Raw genomic sequence first — 17,652 nt, forward strand, 5'->3', positions numbered from 1 at the left:
TACTGGATGAAAACCCTTAAATTCCCTTCCTAATATAACTGTGGGTGTACCCGTGCACGATGGAGAGCAGCGGTTCAAGAACATGCCACCACCACCTTCTCAATGGCAATTAGGGATGGTAATGAATGCTGACCTTCCCAACAATGCCCACATCCCATGAACGAATAAAAAATATTGCGAGCGGCGCCCTCTTCTGGCGGATTGACAACTGTTTTAGCAAAGGGACAACCCAAATATTTTCTGAACCCATACACAGGATGTTACGCTTCTTTGAGGCGTTTGTCGCACTCCGACCCTTCGGCGTTCTTACAAACCATCAGCCACTTCATGATCTGTCCTTTGAGTGATCCAGAATGTTCGCGAGTGTTGTACTTCAGTGCCTCTCCGTTTTGGGGATCGTATTCACAGGTAACAGTTCCCTCCATACCATAGTTTAGTTTAGTGATACAACACTGAAACCGGCCCTTCGGCCCACTGTGCCGACCATCAACCACCCATTTATACTAATCCTCCACTAATCCCATATTCCTGCCACATCCCCACCTGTCGCGATATTTCCCTACCACCTACCTATACTAGGGGCAATCTATAATGGCCAATTTACCTATCAACCTGCAAGTCTTTGGCATGTGGGAGGAAACCGGAGCACCCGGAGGAAACCCACGAAAACACAGGGAGAACTTACAAACTCCACACAGTACCCGGAATCGAACCCGGGTCGCTGGAGCTGTGAGGCTGCGGTGCTAACCACTGCGCCACTGTGCTTTCCCATTGAATCTGGTAGTTATTTAGCTTTCCTTTGATATAACATGTTTCATTTTCCTTTGTACATATTCCCTGATTCCCTCGCGCTTTTTCTTCTGTAATACTATTTTATTAGCATATTTTCCGATAGCTTGCGGCGAAACGTCAGTCAAAGTGAATCAGTACCCTGAGAGTACGAGCATAAACCTGGGAAGAAATGTTTCCTTTCGCTGCACGCTTCCCATCTTTGAAGACGGCCCACCTGTGAATGTCTACTGGTGGAAGGAGGGTGATAATCAATATCTAATCACAGGACAGGATGACAGAAAATTAATTAGCTTTAAGACTGGAATCAGCGGCGTTCTTTGGATAATCAATGTGAGTGTACAAGACGCAGGAGCATACTATTGCACTGTCGCTCATCGAGGCAAAATAGTTGGAAACGGAACGGGATCCAATTTAGTTGTAACGGGTACGTATGAAAAAAAACGACTGACATCCCTGTAACTGTAATATTTCACAATTCGGAACATTTCTTGACCGTACTTCGAAGGATTCACATCGCAAATTAAATTCCATTATTTTAGCATGCATACATTCAAATTGCACGTGTCACGGCTGCAATTATTGTTGATATGCTTCACAACATTTCAGCAATATTGATCAAGACAAGCATTATCTCTTAGTTGCTTGGTTTCCAAAATACACAGGAAACGTTATACAGAAAATGATTGAAGTTAAAACTGCAGTATCATTTACGGAGTTGTGTATCTCGACAGTGTGAGATGCCAGCGCGATCTGCCGCTCTGAGCACAGATATTGCCCTATTTGAGATATATATTGTCTCCGTTACGAGGGACTGACTGTTTCTATCTGGATTCAGATTTCCGTAGCTCTAATTTAATCATCTATATGTCAGGATTGTCATTCAAAGGCATTACCATCGCTGAATCCCCACTATCAACATCCTAGGGGAAACCATTGACCAGAAACTGAACTGGAGTAGCCATATAAATACCGTGGCTGCAAGAGCAGGTCAGAGGCTAAGAATCCTGAGGTGAGTAACTCACCTCCACGCTCCCCAAAGCCTGTGCACCATTGACAGGGCACAAGTCAGGAGTGTGATGGAATGCTCTACACTTGCCTGGACGGGTGCAGTTCCGACAACACTCAAGAAGCTCGACACCATCCAGGACAAAGCAGCCCGCTTGATTGGCACCCCATCTACAAACATTCATTCCCTCCACCACTGACGCACAGTGGCAGCAGTGTGTACCATCTACAAGATGCACTGCAGTAGTGCACCAAGGCTCCTTTGACAGCACCTTCCAAACCCGTGACCTCTACCATCTAGAAGGACAAGGGCAGCAAATGCATGGGAACACCATCACCTGCAAGTTCCCCTCCAAGTCACACATAATCCTGATTTGGGACTATATCGCTGTTCCTTCACTGTCGCTGAGTCAAAATCCTGGAATTCCCTTCCTAACAGCACAGTGGGTATACCTACCCCAAATGGACTGCAGCGGTTCAAGAAGGCAGCTCACCACCAACTTCGCAAGGGCAATTAGGGATGGGCAATAAATGCTGGCCTGGCCAGCGACTCCCACGTCGCATGAATGAATTTTAAAAAGTATCTTTGAAAGGGCATATTACTAACAGCTAAATTTCACATTCTGTAGATTGAGCCTCCGGTCCAATTTTTCTTAATGATTTTCACCTCCTGTAAATAATGTATCATCCTGGACCTTGGTGCCAATGTCCCTCTAGTTTGGTAAATTATATTTTCTCATCAGTTCTTATGTTCAACCGGGTCGGCAGCGGTGCCGCGAAACAGGGAATGCAACGCAAATTACATCACGCTCAATTTTCTTTCCCATTTGAATAGAAAATTGGGAGGGCTGGAAAACGGACGACCCACTCGCTTTCATCCGTTTTTTTTTTTGCCCGGCGGTAACATTGCAACTACTGCCGAAATAATGGCGATACTTGTGAAAATCCATTTCTACTACTGACAGCGCAAAGTGAACATCCATGCAGTGCCACAAAGACTCATCCCCTCACCGCACCCTCCACTGCCACCCCACCCACCACCCCCCACCCCCCGCGACATCCTCCAGTGTAAAGTTCGAAATGGGCTGAAACAAAACGTCGGGTTGTTAACCTTGATTAATGTCCCATTAACGATATTTTCCTTCATTATTTTTTAGCTCCACCAACTCCACTGAAAATTAACTCTCAGCAACCTGAGAAGGATTCATCTGTTTCTCTGACTGTTGTGTGCGTGACATCTCCCTTTTATCCAGAGAGTATCAGCTTCACTTGGTATAAGGATGGCAACAAAACTACAACAGGGATAAGTAACGATATTGAACCCAACACCGACGGACTATATGAAGCCTCCAGCCGCTTGCAAGAGACGCAGTTTGTCCCGCCCGGAACTGTTTATATCTGCCTGGTCTCTCACAGTAGCCTCCAAAATGCAGCCATTGCCACTTACATTGTCACCTATCACAGCACAGGTGAGATTTCAGATAAAATTCGGAGAATCGTCGGCATCGAAAGAGGTCATTTGGCCCAGCGTGTCTGTGCGGCCTCTTTGAAAGAGCTGTCCAGTTTAGTCCCCATAACTGCAAATTAGACAACTTTAAGCAACATGTCCAATTGTCTTTTGAAAATTCCTGTCTAAATTGCTTCCAACAATCTTTCAGCTCGTGTATTCTGCATCTCAACAACCCCCATGAGAAAAGAATTCCCCTCAAAACCTCTCTAGTCTTTTTGCCAATAGATTTAAACCTATGACTGCCGGCTATCGACCCATTTCTTCAGAAGAATGTTTCTTTCTACTTGATTCACTAAAAGCCTTCATAATTTTGAATATTTCTCTTAGATATCCCTTTAATTTTCTGTGTTTTAATGAGAGCAATCCTAGCTTCGCCAATATCTCCAAGTAGCTGAAGGCCCTCCTCCCTGTTCGAGCCGGTAAATCTCGCCTGAATTCTCTGCAAGACCTTGACATTCTTTGAAAATGCGGTGCCCAGCATTGTGCACAATAATCTAACTGAGAACTAACCAAAGATGTGTAAACTTTAGCATGGCTTCCATGTTTTTGTATCCAATGCCTCGATTCACAAAACTAATTACCGCACAAGCTTCCTTAACCGACTTATTAACTTGCTGTGCTACCTTCAAAGATGTGTAAATATGCACCCCTATCTTCTCCTGATTTAGTATACCCCTCAAAATCGCACCATTTCCATTTTACTACCTCTCATTATTTCACCCAAAGTGCACACTTCAGACTTATCCACATTGAATTGCACCTACCATTCGCGCAACAGGGAAAGCAACGCACAGTGGCGCAGTGGTTAGCACCGCAACCTCACAGCTCCAGCGACCCGAGTTCAATTCCGGGTACTGCCTGTGTGGAGTTTGCAAGTTCTCCCTGTGTCTGCGTGGGTTTTCTCCAGTTTCCTCCCACATGCCAAAGACTTGCAGGTTGATAGGTACAGGTGGGGATGTGGTAGGAATATGGGATTAGTGTAGGATTAGTATAAATGGGTGGTTGATGGTCAGCACAGACTCGGTGGGCCGAAGGGCCTGTTTCAGTGCTGTATCTCTAAACTAAACTAAAATTCGTCTGCCCATTTCCTCACTGTATTTTCTTCCAATGTCTGCTACTTCCTTTCTCACCATTTACTACGTTACCAATTTTGCCTCATTAACAACCTTCAAATTGTACTCCCTATATCACGTCCCAGCCATTTATGCATATCAGGTAAAGTATTAGTCCTGATACTGATCCCTGAGGGAATCCCACTGCATATTTCTCTCCTGTCAAAAATCCACTCTCTGTCACCTATCACTTAGCAAATTGCATACCCAAGGTACCATGGTGCATTAAATCCAATATGTCATAGCTCAACATTCGTTTGTTTAATAATATCGCACCTTAATACTAAATGATTAAAACAAAAAGATTTGCATTTATGTAACGATTTTCACGACCACTGGACATCTCAAAGTGCTTTACAGCCAATGAAGTACTTCTGAAGTATTTTCACTGTTGTAATGTAGAAAACGCGATAGCCAATTTGCATACAGCAAGTTCCTACAAACAGCAATGTGATAATGACCAGATAATTGGTTTTGTGATTTTGATTGAGGGATACATATTGGCGAGCACACCAAGGATAACTGCCCTGCTCTTCTTTGAAATAGTACAATGGCCATTTTTATATCCCCTTGAGAAGGCAGATAGGGGCTTGATTTAATATCACATCTGTAAATCAGCACCTCCAACAGTGCAGCAGTGCAGCATTCCCTCAGTACTACGTTGGAGTGTCAGCCTTAACTTTTGTGCTCAAGCCCTAAAGTAGAACTTGGACCCAGAACCTTATGACTCAGAGGCAAGAGTGCTACCAATTAATCCATGGCTGATGTCAACTGCAATAACTGACTGAAAAGATTTCGAATTCTCTATCTTTCAGGGTATTGTCATATTGAATTGAACAGCATACAGGTTCGGATTTATATATTTAATGTACATCTTTCAGGTGGAGAAAACAACTGTTACTTGCTGGTTTCTGCATCTGCAGGGGGCGTGGTGGTATTATTGGTGATAGGTCTCATTATTGCCAAGCGATGTGTGGCAAAGAAAAACAATGGTAAGAAATAATTCAGTTTTCTTTTATTAAAGTTAGCACAAGTTTCAAAGCGACATTAGTTAGCCTGTCCCACAGGAACACAGGTGATTGCTGAACACAAACGTTCTCCTGGGGTTTAAAATATATGGGACCCTACCCAGGCACTCCAGGGTACCAGTATAGGGGTACATTCACATTTCTGAAATGGAGTCGAATTTTCGAAGGTCTTCAGTCACTGACAAGAGATTCGGGGTGGATTTCTATGTGCTCGCTAGTGACCGGAACGGAGAAGGTAGGCCATAAAATATCAAAGGAAGGCCGCGGATGGACTGCCCTGCACCTTCTCGTCGCCATGCGTTTGTTCCGGGATGCGAAAGGCTTTCTCACCCAAAGGCTAATTGAGGCCATTAAGTGGCGAAGTAATAGCCAATTAAGGGCCTCTTCCCATCGCCGCTGGCATTCGACGAGAGGTGGGGTGTCTCGACGTGGGAAGATCCAAGTTCAACAAGGTGATGCCCAGCAGTCTTGGGGCGGGGATGGGGACTCCTCTGTGGGCGATCTGTGACCCACAGAGGGACCCCGATGGCAAAGGCCACCCCTCCATGAACAGCCCCTCTCATCCTCAATGACCTACGTCCTCCCTCCCCCTCGGCAGGGCCTGCCGGACTAGACCTGGTGACCCCGCCACTTTTACGAGGGTATGGGGCCCCAGTGAACGTCCACTTGTAGTACCAGCAATGGTCACCGCTCCCAGTGGCCACTGATCCGCTAGCCGTTTGATTGGCTGATAGTTCTTTGGGGTGGGATCCCAAATGAAAATGACCGAAACCAAAGCCCAGGCAGTTACTTGCCCGACTGTCATCAAATAGAGACGGGTGAGGGGGGTGGGGGGGTGTTGGGGGAGAGGGTCCTCAAAGGTCTAAACCGAGGTTCCCCTCTTAGGCCCAGCGTCAGGACCGTTGCCGTTTCCACGAAATTCAGCGCTCAGACTTTTGGGTGCTTTATTGAAAAATCTCCTCTGTGATTTAACGCCATTCTGGTAATGAACATAAAAATTTATGCTGTGTCCATGCGATTTTTCAATCAGACTCTCACTATTTCACTGGTATTTGAACAATCTTGCTCCTATTGTCAAATGTGATCAGAAACCAAGCAATTCTGAACAACAAATGTGATATCTAGGTCATATAATTTACATTGAATCTACCAGATGTATCTTTCTAAGCCGAGTAAATGTTAAAGATAAAGTCTTAAACTTCATTCATTACCAGGAGGGAAGAACGATGGTGAAAGATCCAACTCTCCCGAACAGCAGGTAGGTTTTCATAATTCGTACTAATGTATTTCAAATGTAAATATAAATGTAACAATGTTGTACTGTATTTAATGCAATAATTTGCGCGTTTCATTTCCTACTGTACAAATTCAGACAAAATAGCACAGGTTGAATTCAGTGCTTATGCAACAGACAATCTCCTATAAGCACATAACCAGTAAAGGACTGGTAAAAAGGACGAGTGGGGTCGATTAGGGTCCTAAAAGGGAATTTACGCATGGAAGCAGAGGGCATCCCTGAGGTACGAAATGTGTACTTTGCATCGGTCTTTAGCGAGGAAGAAGATGCTGCCAAAGTCAGAGTGAAAGGGAGGTAGTTGAGACACTGGATGGGCTAAAATGGACAAAGAGGAAGTATAGATCAATTGGCTGTAATTAAAGTTGATAAGTCATCAGGTCGGGATGAGATGCATCCAATGATATGTAAGGATAGAAATTGCAGATGCATTGGCTATAATCTTCTAATCCTCCTTCGATATAGTTGTGGTGCCAGGGGACTGGAGAATAGGAAATGTTACACTATCGTTCAAAAATGTATGTCAGGACAAGTCCAGCAACTGCAGGCCAGTGCAACTTCGGCAGCAGGAATGCTTTTAGAAACGATGATTCAGGGCAAAATTAATAGTGACTTAGACAAATGTGGAGTAAGTAAGGAAAGTCAGCACGGATTTGTTAAGGGCAAAGCGTGTATAGCTAACTTGGCTGAGGTTTTGTTTTTGATAAGGTAACAGGCAAGGTTGATGAGGGTAATGCCACTGACGTGCTGTACATGGACTTCCAAAAGGCCTTTGATATAGTGCCACATAACAGGCTTGTCAAGAAAGTTAGATCCATGGAATAAATGGGACAGTAGCAACATGGATACGAAAATAGCTGAGTGACAGAAAGCAGAGAATAGCGGTGAACAGTTTTTTTTGGACTGGAGAAAGACTGGATTCCCAGGGGTTGGTGTTGGGACCTCTGCTTTTCTTGACACATATTACAGAGTTAGACCTGGTTGTACAAGACACAATTTCAAAATTTTCGGTGTCACAAAACATGGAAGCATTGTGAACTGTGAGGAGGATAGTGATAAACTTCAAGAGGACACAGGCAAACTGATGGAATGGGTGGACAAGTGGCAGATAAAATTAAATGCAGAAATTGTGAAGTGATTTGTTTTGGTAGGAAGAACGAGGGAAGACAATATAAATTAAATGTTACAATTCTAAAATGGGTGCAGGCTCAGAGGAACCTGGGGGTGCAAGCACAAATCATGGAAGTTGCAGGGCAGGTTGAGAAATCGGTTAATAAATCATATGAGATCCTGGGCTTCATAAATAGGGGCATAGAGTACAAACACAAGGAAGTTATGATAAACCTGTATAAAACACTGGTGCGGCATCAACTGAAGTAAAGTGTCAAGTTCTGGGCACGACACTTTCGGAAGGATATGAAGGCATTGGAGATGGTGCAGAAAAATCACGAGAATGGTTCCGGGGTGAGGAACTTCAGTTACGTAGATCAGATAAAGAAGCTGGGTCTGTTCTCTGGGAGAAGAGAAGACGAAGAGGAAATTTGATATAGGAGTTTAAACTCATGAGGCGTCTGGACAGAATAGATAAGGAGAAACTGTTCCCGTTGGCTGAAGATCAAGAATCAGAGGACACCGATTTAAGGCGATTGGCAGAAAAAAACGCAAAAGTGACAGCGAGTGGTTCGGAGTTGGAATGTACTGCCCGGGGGTGTGGTGGTGGCTGATTCAGTTGAGGCCTTCAGAAGAAAGCTGCATAACCATCTGAAGAGAAACAAGAAGTGCAGGGTTACATGGAAAAGGCAGGGAAGCAGGGATAGGTGAGCTGCCCTTGCAGAGATCCGTCACGGACACGATGGGCCGAATGACCTACTCTGTGCTGTAGCCATTCTATGATTCCACGATTCGATATGGAAACAATCTTTCTCAATAGATTCGAGGCACGTGAATTATAACTGTCATTTGCTGACTTATCATCCACTGTAATGAATAGTCGCAAAACATTGCTTTAACCTCCTGGATACAATAAGATACAGGGGAGGTACCAGAGGATTCGATAGTGGCAAATGTGACATTCTTATTCAAGAAAGGTGGAAGGACAGTCCTAGCAACTACAGGCCAGTTAATTTAACATCAGTGCTGGTTAAAGTTTTAGAAAAATATCAACGGACACTTAGAGAGGTTCGAATTACTTAAGGATAGCCAGCATGGATTTGTAAAAGGGAGATCATGCTTGACTATTCCAGTTGTATTTTTTGATGAAAAAACAGAGAAGGTTGATGAAGGGAATGGGATGGAAGTTATTTATATGGATTTTAAGAAAGTACGTGATAAAGTGCCACATAAAAGGCTGGTAAACAAAATTGAGGCTCGTGGAATAGGAGGTTCAGTGTACAATTGGATAATAGAAATTAGCTTAAAGGCAAAAACGGTGAGTTGTATTAAATAGTTGCTTTTCGTACTGGGAGATGCTAGACAGTGATGTTCCCCAAGGTCCTGTGATGGGACCACTGTTTATTGCTATATAGAAATGACTTGGATCTTGGAATACAGAGTAGAATCTCAAAATTGCTGATGGCACCAAACGTGGAGAAGCAGCAAACAGTGAGCATGACATGAATCACCTACAACCGGATGTAGATGGACTAGAGAAGTAGGCAGAAAGGTGTCAGATGGAACTTAATACTGCCAAGCAAGAGGTGATGCATTTTGGCAGAAGGAATAGGGAAAGGTAATATATGCTTAACAGCACAGTTCTAAAGAGTGTGCAGGAACTGAGGAACTGGGGGTGCATGTGCATGGATCTATGAAGGTGGCAGGACATGTTGAGAGAGTGGTTGGTAAAGCATATTGAATTTTGGGAGTTCATAAATAGAGGCATTGAGTGCAAAAGCAGAGATATTATGTGGAACCTTTCTCAAGCTCTGGTTAGGCCCAACTGCAGTGCTGTGTCCAGTTCTGGTTACCACACTTCAGTAAGGACGTGAAAGTTCTTGAGATGGTGCAGAGGAGATCTACCGGAATGGTTCCAGGGATGGGAGATTTTAATTACAAGGATAGGTTTGGAAAATCTGGATTTGAACCCCTTAGAACAAAGGAGATTGAGGAGAGATTTAATAAAAGTGTACAGGATTATCACAAGCCTTATATAAGTTCTAGATGAGCACTTAAAACGCCACAGCATACAAGGCTACGGGGAAAATGGGAGTAGAATGGTTAGGTGCTTGATGGCTGGCACGGACACCATGGCCGAAGGGCCGGTTTCTGTGCTGTATAACTCTGTGACTATATGACTCTCTCAGTTAGACAAGGAAAATATTGTTCCCATTACAAATGGTACAAGGACTAGGAGAAACAAATTGAAAATATTGGGCAAGAGATGCAGGGAGAATATGAGGAAACAACTTTTTTATGCAGCGGGTGCTGAGGACCGGGAACTCGCTGCCCACAAGAGAGGTGGAAGTGGAGACAATCAATGACTTCAAGAGGAAGTTGGATGGCCACTAGAAGGAAATGGACTTGTAGGGTACTGAGATCGAGCCCCCTGCAGTGGGACTGATGCATAGCTCCGTTGAGCGCCGGCATGGACTCTATGGACCGAATGGCCTCCTTCTGTGCCGTAAATGACTCGATGACTCGATGGCTATCCAATGTCCATTTGCCAAATCTGACTAAATCCAGTACATAAGAGTTCAAATCCTGCCATAGTAATTTGATATTTTCAATTCAGTTTTCAAAAATCTACAAGCAAAATGTGGTAACAGCCAAAGTGACCATGAATTTGTCGTGTTCCCCTGAAACCCCAACTGGTTCAATAATATCTGTCAGAGAAGGGCATCTGTCATCCTTAACCGCTCTGTCCGTTACTCCAGTCCACATCAACGTGGTTGACTCTTAACCTTCATCTGAAGTCTCCTGACATGCCCACCATCACCTTTTAAGGGCAGGCAGGGATAAACAATAAGTGCCGGCCTTGCCAGCGATGCCCACAGCTCTAGAATTAATACAAAATCCTGCAGAATGTCACGAGCTGAAGATACAAGTTTTGCTATTTATTGTTCATGCGTGTGCACAGACCACGGAAGCGGAACTTCGGATGCATTTGCTGTAATGTGAAAAAAAAAGAGGAGACAGGTGACAAGAAATCAGCATTCTTTTCAGTGGCCTCATTGGCATATCAGATTATCATTGGGTGGAATTTGTTTCTTCGCTGCACAGGCTGCGAGGACGAGCACGCACTGAGAACCTTCTCGGAAAATTGTGCGTTATTGTCCTCCATTTCCCGTAGATTGAAATCAATGGACAGAAATGTGTTGGCATTTACTCGAGGTTTTCCCACATATACCGTCTGCTGCATGAAATTATGGATGCCGAGAAGCGAACAAAAGCTCCAACACATCAAGAGAGGCATTCCAACCATAGCTGAATCTTTCAGCAAATCTTTTCCCTTAGATATGTCTGTTATTTATTTTCCATTTGTATTACGAGTTCTAATTCTTCTCCACATTTAAGTCGTCAAAGTCTACCTGACACTGAAAGAAAGAGGTGGATATAGATATAGATGGAAAATATATAGATATATAATTGCATACATATTGTATAGATATAATTTTTTTTGATATTCTGGATGAATTAAAGACTGAACGTAGTATTCTAAGTGTAGCGCAGAGGTGACTGCCAACTTCAAATAATCTCCTGTGTTCCACGTTCTAATAATTGTTTGCAGAATTCTATTCTCTATTTACTTGTTTGAACAATGAAAGTGACCTGACTACAGTTGTCCCAGACTCCCCTCTATCACCCTGTGCTAATTCAATTCCATCCATTCTCTAACTGCAACACAGATTTTCCAATTCCGCTCAATTTCATAACAGGATCTAAATGATTTTTCCTATTTTTGTTGCAACAAATGTGTAGCTTCCAGTATATAAACCTTGACAGCTGCAGGTTATTTCAAGCAGTGAGTCAGGTCAATGGACTGCAGGGATGAACTTTGAGCTTTCGTTTTTCTTAATATTCTTCACCTGGATATTTCATGGGATTTCCATAACCTCAGTGGAATATTCGCGGAAATCTCAGAGAACCGACTTAAAGAGCGTTTTCAGCCATTTCCCCCATTTCTCCGGGGTTTCTCGTAATCACGAAGCCAAGTAAGATCAGGAGACGGGTTGTAGCTCTGTCGAGTTTTGAAGACAGATTTTGGCAAAATACCGCTTGACGTGAAACAACAAATGCATGTGGGGAGCACACAAACATACATCTGGTTGGTAGAATCACACTTCCCAAGGAATTTTCTTTACATTCATTTCAATGGAGGGAAAAGACATCGGGTCCTGTTGCCAGCAGCGCCTTCCCCGGAGTTTCCATTCTGCGCTCAGCGCTAACGTTGCTTAAAGCCGAGTCGGTAAAGACCAGACCCCCTTTTCACTGTCCCACAAACTGCTTATTTTTGTAAATAAGACTCATTCCGCCTGCTGGGCACTGATGGCGCAGGCAGACACAGGGCAACAGTGACTGATATCGCATCCATTCAGTTAATGGATTGACTATGGAGTTGCAGTTTCCGTCCCTGCTCGCGTCGTTCTGCACACGGAGAGCCCAACCGAATTTATCTGACAACATAACAAGATATATATGTTTGTCCTTCAGACCATGCAGGGCACAGCCGATGTGATGGCGCCTTATGCTGAACTCGAGATAATGAATCCCTTGAAAACTCCAAGACCAAAGCATCAAGAAAGGACAGCGCATGTCCAGGTAGGGGTGAGTAGCCGAACAAAGAGACACGGAATGCCTGTAATTAAGAAGTAAAACGGTGAAGCGTAAGAAATGCTTTAATAGTGCTTTTATAGTGCTGTTGTACTTAACATTAATTCTGCCAAGCTTTGGCAATGGTCGTTATGTCAGCTATAGCTCAGCTGGTCGCAACTTGACATCTAATTCACAAGGTTGTGGGTTCATCGTCGCATCCTGGAGAGTTGAGCACAAAATATTCGTTGACATTCCTGTGCAGTACTGAGGGAAATCTACTTTGTTGGGGGTGCCGTCTGTCGAATGAGACCTTGGACTGAGGCCTCGGTTTCTTTGTTAGGCGAATCCCTTGACACTATTTCGAAGAAAAGCAGGGAGTTATCCCTAGTGTCCGAGTCAATAATTATTCTTCAATCAACATCACCAGAACAGATTATCTGCTGACTAACATACTGTCCGCGGGAGCTTGCTGTGAGAAAATCGGCAGCCATGTTTCCTACAGTACAACAGTTACTGCACTTCAAAAACTATTTCTTTGGCTGTTAAAATGCTTTGGGGGTGTCTTGAGGTCGCGAAAGGCGTTATATAAATGCAAGTTTTTTCATTGTTTTTCAATTTGAATTCCAGAGCCTAACTTTACATTGCCGTTAACATATCGAACTAATTATATTCCCAAATATTGATTTCACAGACCAAGCAAAGGACACCTGATAATAAGCTGACTTACGCTGCTGTATCTATGGCAGGGTCAAAGAAAACAGCAAAGCCTAATTATAAGGATAAGAGCACGGAGTATGCTCAGCTACGGATTGAAAAACAAAGAGCAGACGTGATTTACACCGAACCGAAAGCCACGTGATATTTGCGTCCAATGCGGAATCCGTTTTTTATGTGTGTAGATCTAACTGCAGCAACATTATCCGAACAACAACATGAGAAATTAATAACAACGATTTGAGGGGAAGGGTGGAGATTGCCAGTTTAATAGCAGTCGATAATTAATAAGTATTTAGAAGCAGTCGCTCCTGTATGATTGTCTCCTTCACTTTAATTAAGACGTTGCGAATGAAATAGATTGTAGAAATTCACTGACACGATGGTCAAATTATGCTCCAACAGGTCCCAAACGTCCAAGGCCAGTGAACTGATTCGGCTTCACAGTTGTATTTAGTATTTACTGTCAATGGTGTTTGAATTTTACGCATCTTTTGAAAGGGTTGGGTTTACAGTTGTTTCCCGATTGACAAATAAACCCTAAATCAGAGCACTGTGATCGGTCAGGTACCAATAACCGAGTTATTTGAAAATTAATAGAAACGGGGATATAATTTTCCGGGGTATAAATTCGACTTGGACGGTAGTGCAAAACGGACGGTAAGGGATAGGTCACAGGTTTTGCGTTCCGTTTGATTATCTTTTATATTGAATTTTGGCTTTAGCGATTGCATTGGGGTGAAACAAAATTAGTCGCAATGAACAATGAATAAGCTATAAAGAAACAAATAATGAAACAACATTTATATTACAATTTCTGCGAATTCAGCTCCTCCGAAACCACTTCATGGTCACTGAAGTGCTTTTCAAGGGTAATCACCATTATCAGGGAGGACAATTGGGACAGGCAGCAACAACACAGCATGTTCCCACATACAATAATTAAAATGGATGATTAGATAACTGTTTCAGTGTTGGTGGTTCAGGGATAACTATGGCCAGGACACTAGGAGAAATTTGCTTTTCTTCTGCAAATAGTACCATGGGTTCTTTTACCATGAGTGGCCAGACGGGAATTTGATTTAATGCCTCTTCCCAAAGAGGGTACAGATGTTGACAGTGCAGCATCCCACAGTGCTGCATCAACACGTCCTGGATTTCTGGATTTGCTCTTCAATTTCGCATTCATTTGAACAGTGCTATTTAATATTCTGCATATAGGTGAACGCAGAATTGAAAAGTAAATCCAGGAAATAGTGCCAGAGGGCAAAACATCACAATAGAAGAAAAGCTAGTTCCCTTAAAAACAGGTATTTTAAAGTTGTTTGTTGTTACTCAGAAGTTGCAATAATTCTTCAAAAGAGCCTGCAGAATCTAAACTGTTTAGTACATTGTAAATGTGTCAGGATTTTTTTTTTAGAGAAACTGGCGACCACTAGCAGTACCCAGAATTGAACCTGGGTTCCTAGAACTGTGAGGCAGCGGTGCTAACCACTGCGCCACTCCTGATTCTTGAATGGGAGAATTGTGGTATTGGGATGAAGAGCTTCAGTGGGCAATTTTTTTTTTGCCAGTCCTTGACTTTGATATTTTGAGATGCACCACTGAAACAGGCCCTTCGGCCCACCGAGTCTTTGCTGACCAACAACCACCCATTTCACACTGACCCGACAGTGATCCCATATTCCCGACCACCTACCTCCACTGGGGACAATTTATAAAAGCCAATTTATCGATCACCTGTCAGTCTTTGGCTGTGGGAGGAAACCGGTACACCTAGCGAAAACCCACGCGGCCACAGGAGGAACTTGCAAACTCCGCACAGGCACTACCCAGAATTGAACCTGGGTTCCTCGAACTGTGAGGCAGCGGTGCTAACCACTACGCCACTGTTGCTGCCAAACATCGAGCTGTAACCTAATTTCCGTGTATTATTTTCATTCCAGTGTTAATGTCCAGGTTTGAAAAAAAAATAACATGATTGAATGTGGTTATAGACTGTTGTCTTTCTTATTTTCCTTCCTTTTTCCTTTCCTTCCTTTTGGCCTCCTTGTCTCGACAGACAATGGGTAAGCACCTAGAGGTGGTCAGTGGTTTCTGGAGCAGCGCCTGGAGTAGCTCTAATGGCCAATTCTAGAGTGACAGACTCTTCCACAGGCGTTGCAGGTAAAGTTGGCTGTCGGGGCTGTTACACAGTTGGCTCTCTCCTTACACTGATGTCTCTTTTCCTGCCAACTGCTGAGTCTCTTTGACTCACCACTCTTGAACCCTGCCTTTACAGCTGTCCGCCAGCTCTGGCGACCACTGGCAACTGGCTCCGACGACTTGTGGTCAATGACACAAGACTTCATGAAGTGTTTCCAAAGATCTTTAAAGCAGAGACATGGATGGCTGGTGGGTCTGATAGCAGTGACGAGCTCGCTGTACATTGCATCCTTGGGGATCCTGCCATCCTCCATGCGGCTCACATGGCCAAGCCATCTCAAGCACCACTGGCTCAGTAGTGCATACATGTTGGGGAAGTTGGCTGCCTCGAGGACTTCTACGTTGGAGATACGGTCCTGCCACATGATGTCAAGGATTCTGCGGAGTCGGTGAATATGGAATGCGTTGAGACGTCGCTGAGATACATTGTCCAGGCCTCGCTGCCATAGAGCAAGGTATTGAGGACACAGGCTTGAAACATTCGGTCTTTTCTGTTCCGTGTTAGTGCGCCCTTTTCCTACACCCTCTTGGCCAGTCTAGACATAGCAACAGACATGTTTTCCACACGCTTGTTGATTTCTGCATTGAGAGACAGACTGCTGCTAATGGTTGAGCCTAGGTAGGTGAAATCCTGAACCACTTCCAGAGCGTGGTCACCGATACTGATGGATGGAGCATTTCTGACGTCCTGTCCCATGATGTTCGTTTTCTTGAAACTGATGATTAGGCCAAATTCGCTGCAGGCAACCGCAAGCACGTCGATGAATCTCTGCAGACACTCTTCCATGTGGTATGTTAATGCAGCATCGTCAGCAAAGAGGAGTTCCCTGATGATGACATTCCATACTTTGGTCTTCGCCCTAACATGGGCAAGGTTGAACAACCCGCCATCTGATCTTGTGTGGAGGAAAATTCCTTCCTCTGAAGACTTAAACACATGAGTGGGCAGCAATGAGAAGAAGTTCCCAAACAATTTGGGTGTGCGAGCACAGCCCTGCTTCACACCACTCAGGGTGGGAAAGGAGTCTGATCGTGCACTGTTATGCTGAATTATGCCTTTCATATTGTCATGGAACGAGTTGATGATGCTTCATAGCTTTGGTGGACATCCTAGTAGTCTGAAGAGACAACGTCTGCTGACAAGATCAAAGGTTTTGGAGAGATCTATGAAGGCAACATCGAGGGGCATCCATTGTTCACAACATTTCTCCTGTAGCTAGCGAAGGGAGAAAAGCATAGCAATAGTGGATCTCTCTGGTCGAAAGCCACACTGAGCCTCAGAGTCGACACGCTCAGCCAGCTTCTGGAGTCTGTTTAAATTGACTCGAGCGAAGGCTTTCACCATTGTGCTGAACAGGAAGATTCCACGGTAGTTGTTGCATTCACCACGATCACCCATGTTCTTATAGAGGGTGACGATATTGGCATTGTGCATGTCCTGTGGTACTGCTCCCTCATCCAAGCACAGAAAAAGCAGTTCATGGAGTGCTGAGAGTATAGCAGGCTTGGCACACTTGATTATTTCAGGGGTAATGCTGTCCTTTTCAGGGGCTTTTCCGCTGGCTAGAGAATCGATGGCATTGCTGAGCTTTGATTTTGTGGCTGTTCGTCCAGCTCGTCCATGACTGGCAGAGACTGGGCTGCATTGAGGGCGATATCAGTGACATCATTTTCCATGGAGTTCAGTTCTAGGTAGTGCTCCCCGAGTGGTCCATTTGCTTGCTTGGGTCAGTGATCGTTTCACTTGACTTAGACTTGAGGGGGGGGGGGGGCGATCTTCTTTATGGTTGGCCCAAAGCTCTCTTAATGCCGTCATACATTCCTCCAATGTTTCCGGTGTCAAAGGCCAGCTGAATATGACTGCATAGGTGTTGCCAGTAGTCATTTGCACAGCGCCTGGCTGTTCTTTGCGTGGTGTTTCTCCCGGCTTTAAGTACAAAGAAAGTTAACTCATTGGGGCCTTTCTTGTGGTTCAGCAGTGCAGTGCTCTTGGTGGCTATGACTGGTTACATCTCTGCAAAGTGAGATTGAAACCAGTCTGTATTCTGCTTCTCACGCTTGTCAAAAGTGCCCATTGCTGAGTCATAGATGGCGTCTCTGATGTGGGCCCACTTGGTGTCTGCATCCCCTGAAGTAGTGTTTTGAAGGGCTTTTTCAAGCAAATTGAGAAACTTTTGTGACAGCTGTGGGTAAGAAATTCTGTTAGTATTGATGCGCGGGCGGCCATTCTGCTTGGAGTGATGT

At 44.2% G+C, this 17,652-nt stretch overlaps 1 protein-coding gene across 1 annotated transcript; it reads left to right on the forward strand.

Annotated features, from left to right (window-relative positions):
• Window positions 1–353: 353 nt before the first annotated feature.
• Window positions 354–17,211, forward strand: LOC137379260 (tyrosine-protein phosphatase non-receptor type substrate 1-like). The gene is made up of 7 exons (XM_068049976.1): window positions 354–408; window positions 896–1,216; window positions 2,955–3,266; window positions 5,301–5,411; window positions 6,662–6,705; window positions 12,388–12,501; window positions 13,181–17,211. Exons 1-7 carry the CDS (start codon window positions 354–356, stop codon window positions 13,346–13,348), a joined length of 1,125 nt encoding a protein of 374 aa, XP_067906077.1. The 3' UTR covers window positions 13,349–17,211.
• The last annotated feature ends 441 nt before the right edge of the window (window positions 17,212–17,652 follow it).

This window comes from Heterodontus francisci, chromosome 17, assembly GCF_036365525.1.
Source record: "Heterodontus francisci isolate sHetFra1 chromosome 17, sHetFra1.hap1, whole genome shotgun sequence".
Lineage (NCBI taxonomy): Eukaryota > Metazoa > Chordata > Chondrichthyes > Heterodontiformes > Heterodontidae > Heterodontus > Heterodontus francisci.

Coding starts and splice junctions, on each gene's coding strand:
- LOC137379260 (XM_068049976.1), top strand. CDS start 354: ATGTTCGCGAGTGTTGTACTTCAGTGCCTCTCCGTTTTGGGGATCGTA. Junction 409..895: donor TTTGGGGATCGTATTCACAG/GTAACAGTTCCC, acceptor ATTTTCCGATAG/CTTGCGGCGAAACGTCAGTC. Junction 12,502..13,180: donor CAGCGCATGTCCAGGTAGGG/GTGAGTAGCCGA, acceptor TTGATTTCACAG/ACCAAGCAAAGGACACCTGA.